The sequence below is a fragment of the Anoplophora glabripennis genome, unplaced genomic scaffold (assembly GCF_000390285.2).
Source record: "Anoplophora glabripennis isolate ALB-LARVAE unplaced genomic scaffold, Agla_2.0 scaffold5, whole genome shotgun sequence".
In the NCBI taxonomy this organism is placed as follows: Eukaryota; Metazoa; Arthropoda; class Insecta; order Coleoptera; family Cerambycidae; genus Anoplophora; species Anoplophora glabripennis.
The window spans coordinates 2,794,955-2,806,974 of NW_019416525.1; the positions used below are offsets into that span (position 1 = coordinate 2,794,955).

A 12,020-nucleotide genomic window follows, 5' to 3' on the forward strand; every position below is an offset into this window, starting at 1 on the left:
GCGATTTTAAAGGGAGTATAGGTCAGTCAATCGTAGCAGACTAGCAGTTTACTTAAAATAATGGTCTGAAGGCGCAAACGGTTGCGTCAGCCTTCCTGCTTACGTTTAACAAGTGACAAGTGAAATAATGCCCGGGCGGTCGAATTCATCCGTCTACGATTTATTCCAGTTTTAAACGTTCGGGAGCGGCGATAATGCAGAATCGGCGTACACAAAAGCAACAATTAATATCAACAGTGGTTATTAACAGGCATGGACTGAAATTCAAATACAAAGCCTGGTAAGCTACTCGCGCTCGCATCTATTTGTACAACGATTTGCGGCGGTTAATTTATAAAATAAATTACGACTATTCTTCGAGAGGCGGCCGTCCTTCAGAAAGTTATTCAGGAATTACGATTAAATTAGTAGTACCAAGACGCTAGGCTTTAACCAGCCGAGTAATTAATGAGAACACTCAAGTCGGAATTTGCCTAAAACAATTTATACACAAACCTTTCACCACGTAAAAATATAATAAACTGTTGGGGGAACTCTGTTGAAATATCGTGTCAATTGAGGCGATCGTGCTCGTGCTGTTATCTCTAATACAAGTAGATCGGTATTATACCATTATCTGGCACGACCATGCTTTGTTTTGATTTTTCGAACACTTGGACTTTGCTGGTTAGCTGGTTATGAACGTGTACTTAAAAAACTAAATTGTGTCTCTGATTTTCAACTTTTACTTCGCAAACAAAAATTACGTACGATTAATTTTCTCGGTTGCCTAGTTGCAGAAAGTTGGAATAGTTTGCGAACAGCAGAGAAGTTCGAAAGTTGGGAAGAGAACACTCACAGCCAAATTAAATATTATTATTAAAGAGAAGTTGTTAAATGTACTTGCTTGTTTAAAATGCAGTGTTTTTTCAATAAGTATTGACAGGATGAATCAATATACCAAAGTTCAGGATATTTAATTACCTTTTTCGAAACTATACGATATTTCAAGAGGAGAGTAGTTTATGCTAATGTAAAGCAAATTTTATGTGACAAATGCTCTGTGTAATAACCGCTTCATCCAACGGGAAATACCGACTTCCTTGTTGTGAATGTTTTGATTAATTACTCTGTTGTCTAGAGCCCAGTGTAACGTCTTAGTGTACCAGTAATTTAATCGTAATTCCAGAATAACTTTCGGGAGGACGCTACGCAACAAAACTTGTCATTTATTCACAAATTAACCCCAACAATTCGCCCCTCAAATAGACGCCAGTTCCTGCAGCGTTTCCAGCTCTGTGTTCGAATTCTCTTACGCCCTTTAATAATCTCCAATTGACTAACTGTAGCAGGTTACGTTACAACACGTTCCTTGTAGACAAGAAGAATTTAATAATTTTAAATTGATGAACATGAATTTCCTTCCAACCCTTTATAACACCATTTGCATTTTATTTGCACATTTATTAAAATAAAACTTTACCGCGGTTTGCACTCAGAGTTATCGCTTACAACCAATAGGCAGGCGCTTTAATTATAGTAACTTTATGATCTTTTAATCTTCAGTGGGGTTTTAAATTTTTAAGGCCACTCCAACCAACATAGTTTGATATTTTTCATTAGTTCCTCCGCGAGCTGTCTAGATTTACAAAATCTTAAAAGCTTTACAGTGTCGGAATTACATTCTTACGAAAGACAAACGCCTGCATTTTTAAACCTACTACGGTTGAATTTATGGTGTCCCGGAAAGGTTATCCCGACTTATTCGTCTTGTTATGGCACGAATTTTACTATTTGACAATTTCAAAAGGAAATAGGTGAAAACTCCGTGAAAAATGTGGGGAAAGGGACCGTTCAGGCTTTAGTAAATGGCGAAATCATCGAACGGTCGAGAAAATGTAGTGGGAATATTCATCTAAGGAAATGCTTACAGTTCGCAGGAATTAATGGATAGAAGTTTACACTCGTTTCTATACAAATTACTATGCAGTTTGTTAACAATACCGGCTAAATAAATTCCAAGACAGATTACAGTCCATCATCATTTTATACTTTAGTGCTGCCAGACCTCAACACATTTTATAAAATCGCTGCCATTTTTTACAATATCTTTATCGCTCTATATCAAACTATGTACTTCGAACTCATCATGGAAATGAGGCTGTGACACGAGAAATTCCCTTCCCTCGGATCCACTGAATTCCGTTTTTTATTTCGCAGGGACTGACAACCATTATTTACAACGTAAATAACGGTTGTAAAATATTAATGTAAATTTTACATCGTTATTAACATTTTACAAATCACCACCCATTTCCACGATTAAATTACCGTTTTTCGTCGTTATTATTTTAGCCGTAAATTACTATTGGTTATATACAGGGTCCTCCAGAAAGGAACATTTTTATTTTGTAACCATTGAAGCCAATATTTACAGTGAAAATATCAGGTGTAAAATGTTAATGTAAACTTTACAACATTATTAATGTTTCACAAATTCCGTCCGATTTTCTCTTCCACAGTTAAATTACCATTTTTCATCAATATTAGCTGCAAATACAGCACTATTTACAATTAAAATAATAGCTGTAATATGTTAATGTAAATTTTACAGCATTATTGATATTTTACAAATCACCTCCCATTTTCTATTCTACAATTAAATTACAGTTTCTCATTAATAAATATTATCTTACAGCTGTAAAATGTTAATGTAAATTTTACATTAACATTTTACATTTCCACTATCAAATTACCGTTTTTCAGCAATAATAACATTATTTTAGCTGCAAATAGTGCCGGTCATATATAGGGCCCTCTATAGAGGAACATTTTTATTTTGTAGCGGCTGAAGCCATTGTTTACAGTGAAAATAACGGCTGTAAAATATTAATGTAAATTTTACATCGTTATTAACATTTTACAAATCATCACCTATTTCCACGATTAAATTACCGTTTTTCGTCAATAACAGGTTATTATTTTAGCCGTAAATACTATTGGTCATATACAAGGGCCTCCAGAAAGCAACTTTTTTATTTTGTAACGATAGAAGCCAATATTTACAATGAAGATATCAGATGAAAAATGTTAATGTAAATTTTACAACATATTAATATTTCACAAATTCCGTCCAATTTTCTCTTCCACAGTTAAATTACCATTTCTCATCAATAATAGACTGTTTTAGCTGCAAATACAGCACTATTTATAATGAAAATAATAGCTGTAAAATAATAATGTAAACAATACACTATTATTGATATTTTACAAATCACCTCCCATTTTCTATTCTACAATTTAATTACATTTTCTCATCAATAAATATTATTTTACAGCTGTAAAATTTTTATGTAAATTTTACATTATTAACATTTTATACTTCCACTATTAAATTACCGTTTTTCAGCAATAATAGGTTACTATTTTAGCTGTAAATAATGCCGGTCGTATATAGGCTCCTCCAGAGAGGAACATTTTTATTTTGTAACGACAGAACCCATTGTTTACAGTGAAAATAATAGTTGTAAAATGTTAATGTAAATTTTACAGCATTATTAATATTTTACAAATTCCTTCCCATTTTCTCTTTCTCAATTAAATTGTCATTTATCATATTCCTCAACTGATTACCATTTCATTTTATAAAACTACCCAACTCACCCTATAGGCTATCACACATTCCCAAGGAATAAAATACGAACGTAAGAAAGGAACATTATCAAACTCCCTTCCCCATTCAACGAGATGGATACTGAATACTAAGTAACACTACAGCATTCCTAACATGCAAGTGCACATAAGACAGAGGTAATAAATCCGCAAATATGAAGAGTATGAAAGTTACCATTCTGACTAATCGGGATTGTCATCAAGACAAATTGCAACGTACACTGCATTACCCACGACGGCAAGGATATATCTCAAAGGACCGACTACTTGACTTACTACCTACTCTTCAACTTTGAACTTGATTAGGATGGTAACGTGTACATACATATCTTTATTAATACAATTAATTCATTGCTGAAATTGTGTTAAGAGGTGTTAATCAAAATGTAAAGGTGCAAGAACAGAACTCTACCCATGCTTTTATATATAGAAATGTTGCATCAAAATTTTACGTCAATTTTATTAATGTAATTTTACGGACATATTCCCATTAAATTAAAAATTTACAACTGATATGAATTTCTCTGTGTAAGCCTAATATAATTTTAATGCAATTTTACACTGTCAATTGTATAGTGATAAAATTACATTTTTGGGGTGGTTGCTTGGTAAATTTGTCTGTAATATGTCTTAAATGTAATTTTACAATGTAACTATATATTCACAACAAATAATTTGCTTTGATTAAAATTTTCTATACTATTTTTCACCCTAAAATAACTCCCGAAGCCTATAAACTGTTTTTCTAATGCCCCGTATTACAAAGGATGAGTTTCCGCCGCACAAGCCCCGTAGGTAATTCTGTACGTCATATAATCTCCAATAAAACTTCACAACACATAAAATCGGAGCAATAATCTTGACTGATGAGCGCCGGTATATCTCCACATTTCGTCAAGTGAACAAAAAGCCTTAGGCGGGATTTTCATGTCAAAAGAGCCTTCCAGCTTCGTCTTATTATGACGTTACATTTCTACCCACAATAATTTATATACGGCTGATTGATCTCCCAGTGCCACTAAATATTTACAGTGCCTATTAACACTAATTTTTACTTTCCCATCTGTCCCAAAAAGGCGCTCCTTTATTCTGTTGTCAGCAGTGTCGCAAAAAACGTTTATACACTGTGTTTGTATAATTACATTTATAACTGTAACAAATGCTGTAAAATTACATTAACTAGTATTTTACTGCATTCGTCCCGAAGACATTACTGCAATACACAAAAATTGTATATAGAATTTAATGGAAGCTGTGTTAGTATAATTACATTTATAACTACTACAAATGCTGTAAAATTACATTAACCATTATTACAGTATTTGTCCTGAAAATCAGTGCAATAAAGGGAAATTACAATAAACTTACAATAAATGTATATACAATTTAATGGAAACTGTATTAGTATAATTACATTTGCGTAAGTGTAACAAATGCTGTAAAATTACATTAACTAGTATTTTTACTGTATTTTTCCCGAACACATTACTGCAATGCTCAAAAATTGTATATATATAATTTAATGGAAGCTATGTTAGTATAATTACATTTATTACTGCTACAAATGCTGTAAAATTACATTAACCATTATTACAGTATTTGTCCTGAAAATTACTGTATTAGTATAATTACATTTGTAACTGTAAAAAATGCTGTAAAATTACATTAACTAGTATTTGTCTGATAACACATTACTTCACTGCAATAAAGAGAACACTTAAATTAGAATTAAGGTGGATTACTTGTCAGAAATATGCGCGGCATATCACAGCCGTCTAAGTGTAAAATTACAAAGGTATGCCATTAAAATCGCAGAATAATGCATATGCACTGTAAACTGTCAGTGTAATATTAATGTATTTACAGAATTTTTGCGGAAAACATTGTAATATACAATGTAAAACTGCCAGGATATTTTTTAGTGTATTCCTGGGATTCTGAAGAAAAATTTAAATTACTAGAACCAAACAACTGGCTCGGAAACTGTACACATTAATATTATCTTACAATGAACATAAACCACTAACCTGATAATAAACCATTATAGGATCTTTGCTGCCCGAGACCAGTGTTGACTTATCTACCCCTAACATAAATCTATAAGACCATTGTAGGTGTAAACCGACTGCTAAATTTAACACACCGTTCCTCGTTGACACTTCGTTACACAGTCACCGTTTTAATTACCAATATTGTACCGAGGCGTTACTTATAAACTTAATATAGACCGTTTAACAGCTCTTACCTCGCCGGTAATCGATGCCAAAGCGAAAGGGGCTCTATTAAACCGAATTTCTCGCTTTGAAGTGCGAAAAATTCCACAGAAACAAAAGTGAACACCGAGGCCCAACCCCCTCAATGAACTGAATAGATTCTTTAATTAATTTGCATTCGTACAAGCCTCTACAATTATAGAATTCGCAGAAGCACGCTCGAGTGTCCTTGCTACAAATATTTTAATTAATGAAGCGAGTCGGGTCTCCCGACTTTTTTTTATTTTAATTAGTGTCAACTTTGGTTTCTTGTTACTAATCAGTTTTCACAACTTTTTCCATTTGCTGAGCCAAAACAGCGGGCAAGTAAACAAGTTGCCTGTATTAAACTGAGTTCGACAGTGCAATCTGTTAAGATCTGGAGATCTTAAGTTTTTTGTGTTGATTCACTGTAGAAATATACTCGGCCTGTCCTATTATATCAAAGATTAGGCATAATTTAAATTATTGTTGTTGTTTTTGGGATAGCCGTGGTTGAAGGTCACTTGAAAGTCAAATGTAGAAAATCAATTGCCAACAAAGTAGCCATACATACGACTATCTATACGTTTTTGGGGTCGGTAAATCTGAATGCGATGTCCGTTTGATCCGATCAGGTCTACGTTAAGGTCAGTTCAAGGTCAAATGCAGAGAATCAATTGTCCACAAAGTAAACCTACATATCTATACGTGTTTGGGGTCGGTGAATCCAAATCCGGTGTACGTTTGATCCGATCAGGTCTGCGTTAAGGTTAGTTCAAGGTCAAATGTACAAAATCAATTGCCTACGAAAGAAATTTAAATATTTATATGTTTTTGGGGTCGGTGAATCCAAATCCGGTGTCCGTTTGATCGGATCAGGTCTGCGTTAAGGTCGATTCAAGGTCAAGTGTAAAGAATCATTTGCCAACAAAGTAAACCAGATATATGGGTTTACTTTGTTGGCAATTGATTCTATACATTTGACTTTGAACTGACCTTCAACCAGAGCTAATCGGGTCTAACGGACCCAGAATTCGGATTCAGCGACCCCAAAAACATATGGATATATTGATTTACTTTGTTGGTAATTGTTTCTCTATATCTGACCTTGAATTGATCTTAACCCAGAGCTAATCGGGTCAAACGGACACCGGATTCGGATTCGGATTCAGTGAACCCAAAAACATATAGATATCAGGGTCTTGTCTTTCGGATATTCTACTTTTTTTTATGGGGCTGTGTAATCGTAGCACATCTAGTTTCCTATCCGTACGTTAGGGGATCACCCTGTATATCTCTCTTAAAGCTTACGAACGTAATATATGGCTGAGCGGGCTAAAACAAGTGAGTTATACATCGAAACATATTTTATTCGACACCATTTAGGCCGTATTACGACACCTAAAAAAAGAGAAATGGCGAAAACGTGCTTTTAATAAGAAATTCGGCATAAATCTTGGGCAAACTTTAAAAATATCAAAAACTGCTTAATGCAGCGGGGTGTCGAATTCTAAATTTTGAGAAATTCAGATGTAACATGTGAGAAATTTATTGTGTGAGATATTGTCGGAAGTTATCTATCTGGGGCGCAGTTCCTGTTTTTTTTTTATTTCTTGGGTATTGCGAAAAGTTGCTCACCTTTCGAAAATCTATCTGTTCTCTAAATTCTCATATTCCAAATGGAGGCAATTCTGGTAAGCAGCCAAGTCTAGTATTTGTGTTCTTGGCGTTGTATTTTAAGTAAAACATTTATTAACTCGCGCAACGTTTGGTGAAAATTAAATAACGTTCTGCATTTCGCTTATATGCAATGACCCACATTCATCACAACATATCAGAATAATATTTTATAAACAGTTTTAATCTGGTTCATTTCGCCGTTTCTACGTGATGAAAAATATCGCCAATTCCGCACACCAATAAATGTCAAAAGCGTATCTGTTTTTTAGTATATTATTTATTCTGTGTGCAAGCTGATGACGTGCCAATATTAAAACACCATTTTATACACCTAAAAAAATATTTCGCATATGCAAACGCGAGATTTTAATGCGACTTTTTTTTTGTTTCAGGGGGAGAATAGCCAGTACGAGATGGAGGGCATGTTCGAGTGTCTGCCCTGTCCAGAGGGCTGTGAATCGTGCGAAGACGAGCGTCCCTGTGTGGTTTCTTTAAACTGGGTTATGCGGACTGTCATTCTAATCCTCTCGTGCGTTATAATATGCTGCTTACCCATTGTGGTATTCTTCACGTGGAAATATGGAAATGTAAAGGTAGGATACGCTGTTACGACTTAAAATCCACCACATCCATTATTCGCCTACTGTTGAAACTTTCAATTACACTTGTCGGGGTCTGTATAAATAATGAGGTATATTATTCATACAGCCAGTCTGTGTTTTGTTGGATAGGAAAGGGCGTGTTTAGTCTGCGGCTGTGTTACGGCTGATTGAATTTTAAATTTGAATTTTCGCGATTTTTAGTCTCGAGTACCTGCGTACGTTGTTTGGTCAAAATGTTATTAACAAAAACGTGTAATAGCTCGTCAGAAATAGTAGTATTTGCCCCATGTCTAAAACGTCGCTTATATTTGGTATCGGATAACGTTCGTCTACAGTTCTCTCGTTAAGTCAACAACGTCATTTTTTAGGGGATATGTTTGCCTTTATGAGACTATCCAATAGCATCCGTACCGAGTTGAACCGGAGGGATAAATAGGGTGTAATAATACCGTCTTCTGACGTTTTACAAATGTTGTTTCTAACCTCTTCTTTATGATAATGTGAAAACCACTGTGTCAAGTCTGTATTCATGTAACGTATTTGTCAGTTAAATTCTAAAATCTCCTTGTAGATGCACGGGATTTGATTGATAATACAGGCACACGAACCAAAAAAAGTGGCCTGGTCTGCAGAATTTTCACCCATGTTTTCAAAATAATTCAAGAAACCTCCTGAAAGCTATTCACGGGACACAAATCCCACCAAAAAAGCCCATCAGCCGTAGCGGACGATGCTAACAGGGCACCCTACCGATCGCTGAGCCACCGCCGACAGCGCATAAGGCGCGAAAATTTTCTATTTAGTTTCGAATTTTTGGAACTTCCATGCGAAGACCCCTGCAGGATCCCAGCGGACCCAGCCTGCTCCGTGTTCGAACGTCAACCCTTCAGGTTATTAACGTTTATTAATTTATACGGCTATCGCTATTGCTTTCATATATCGTAAATAAATGTCTTAAAATAAATTTAGCGTGTCATTTAGCAGGTCAGCCGACGTTTTTATGATTTTGTGCGCCTGTGTAGTTTGTTAGTAAATTCTCGAATGATACTGAAGACGAGATTATCCACGCAGAACGTGGTCTTAATATAGCCGTATGCTATCGATTAATAATTTTACAGGTGGGTTAAAGATTTCAATATAAGGGATAAAGTTTACTGGAGCGGATGTGCGTTCTAGTGCGTTCTCATCCATCGACGGCATTCTTTAAAAATTTACTACGTTTCTAAAATTGATAAAATTCAAAGTAACGTGAGTCAAGAGCACGAAACCAATTATTTTGCTCGTACGAACAACGAGAAGGCGTTACGTCACAGCGATCGCAGAAGTCATAATCTAAATTGATTCATTGGAAAGTTTGTTAAATTTTTTCTGTGACACGTACTTGTGCACGTTCAACTGAGGTCGGGAGCTGCCCGGTAGCGGCGTAGACGAGACAGTAAGTGCAGTTTAAACGAATTATGGAATATTTATTTGATTTAAAAAACAACTGAATTATTCTCACTCATCCCTTTCACGTGACCAAAATTTGTTGTTGTTGTTGTATATAGCCCGTCATAGTTAAGGGACGGACACTTTTATAAAAAAAAAACGGAGCTCGAGCCACCCTCGTATCTTCTGAACTCATAAAGATCGCAGCATGCCAATTTCGGAGGCAATTCACCAGCACAAAATAGCGGAAATGAAAATTGTTACGGCACACATCTTAACTAATAAGAAAACTGATTGGCAAAATGCGGGACACGGGATGAGGACAAGAGGGAAATCAATAAGAACCTCAAGGTCAACGTTTGTTTGTTGAATACGATTTTAATTTCCAATTCCTCCGCTGAACAGGCATGCATTAGATTATTCTACACACAAGGTGTCCCAAAAAGGTTCCGAATAAACTTACTTCTCACTATTTTAGCTTAAAAATAAGGTTATTGATTAGGGTGACCATATCTTCTGCGACACCGACGCCCTACCTGATTAAGTCGCTACCATCTGCGAACCGCCCATATCAGGCGGCTGCAGAGTTGTACGTTGTTTATCCGAAGGACCAAAGAAGGCGTAAGGATTATTGTCTCTTATTTCCCAGGGTAATATCGTTAGAAACGAAAATTGGAATGTGAAGATTATTTTCAACTTGCATGTCAGGGGGTCCTAGGGACGATGTTACACAAATAGAAACGGACGCAGATTGGAAAATACACAAATTTTATGATAATCGTGTCGCGGCATGTCCCCTTTAGCTTCTTATTCTAAGAAGCACGCAAGTTTGTTTCTGTTTGAGGGAATTTAAGCGCGTTCTTCGTTGTAAACTACTTTTAATATGATTATAGTAGGCAACCCTCAAGCGGTTTTCAGTCGTTCTAAACGTACACAAAGTTGGCAGGCCACTTTTGGCAGACTGCAAAAAGGCAGTCTACGAAAATCTTTTACTTTTATAAATGACGACAGATTCGACTTTGTAGAATGCATTATATTAATACACCACTGAAAAGCGCTTCATTTTCGAGATTCTTCCACTCTCTGTTGGGTTAACACAAAACATAAAATTCGGTGATAATTCATGTTTTTAGACTGTTTAAATATATATATTTTTTGTTATAGGTTGTACGTGCTGCAAGCCCTGTTCTGCTGCGAGTTATAGCCCTTGGAGCCTTTTTCATATACAGCACGGTAAGATGTCAATAAGCACATAAAAAAAATCCAAACAGTTTCCAATATTATAAGCGATTTTATTTGTATCTTTAATATCTTTAATCAAACGTATCTTTTTGATCCTTAATCCCGCCTGTTTGGCGGTTTTTCGTGAAATAGCCGCGGCTTCTATCTCAAACATTTGAATATAAAACTTCAAATATTCCTATTTTTAAGCCTAAGCTCACAAACCCATACCTGTAATTTTCGTACACAAAGATCTCATAATTAAAAGTGGAGTGCTAGATTCAAATTATAATTTTTTTTACGTAAGCGTTCATTAAAAAAGCGGAATGCAATAAATTTTAATTAAAGCTTGAGAACTATTTAAAAATGATTTCTCATAACCGTAGATGCGTATATACGAAAGCATAACGAACACGTTTCGACTTTATTACAACAAGTAAATTAATTTGCAACAGTATATAGACTCAAATTTTTTTTTTTCGTACTTTGCACAAGTACTTATATGTACATCAACTAAGCATTATGTAAAAAACTAAGGCTTTAGAATATTATAGATCTGCCACATACATCACACATCATAAGTAGACATCACACATCACTTATGTGCACATAATTATACATCAATGTTCTTTACAAGTTACGCAGAATACTCATTTCGATATTTTTGTAGCCGAATTAAATATTAACTCAGTATTCCTACTTAATATTTACGATAATGATACTGTTTAATAAAGCTAGTTCACCTTTACTGCCAAATGTATCACACATCATCAGAAGATGTCACTAATTGCGTATGTGTTCATAAGTATATATCACACATCATTTATGCGTACATAAGCACATATCACACGTCACGTATGCGCGCACAAGTCCACATCACTCGTTACTAAGGTGTTAGAACATTATAGATGTGTCACACATCATAAGTAGACATCACACATCACATGTACACATAATTAAATATCACACAACACTTATGCATCTATAAGTACGCATCGCAAATCACGTATGTGTCCACAAGAGACACACACACACACACAATATAGATCTGCGTCCACGAAAAAATTGACTTTGTTGTGTCGCACACCACAAATAAAATTATGGCAGCGTTGCCTGAAACCGATATTTTAACTGTTGATGTTTATAAAAGTGGCGTGTGACGCGAGTTATGTTCGATAGATAAACTTTCACGCCGTTACTGCAG

At 35.2% G+C, this 12,020-nt stretch overlaps 1 protein-coding gene across 1 annotated transcript in view; it reads left to right on the forward strand.

Moving 5' to 3' along the window:
* LOC108906749 (probable G-protein coupled receptor CG31760) overlaps positions 1–12,020 on the forward strand; it is a 188,825-nt gene that overhangs the window by 114,135 nt on the left and 62,670 nt on the right. Inside the window, exons 5-6 of the mRNA XM_018710103.1 lie at positions 7,958–8,158; positions 10,760–10,828. Of these exons, the coding sequence (XP_018565619.1) occupies positions 7,958–8,158; positions 10,760–10,828 (270 nt within the window). The remainder of the gene's footprint in view (positions 1–7,957; positions 8,159–10,759; positions 10,829–12,020) is intronic.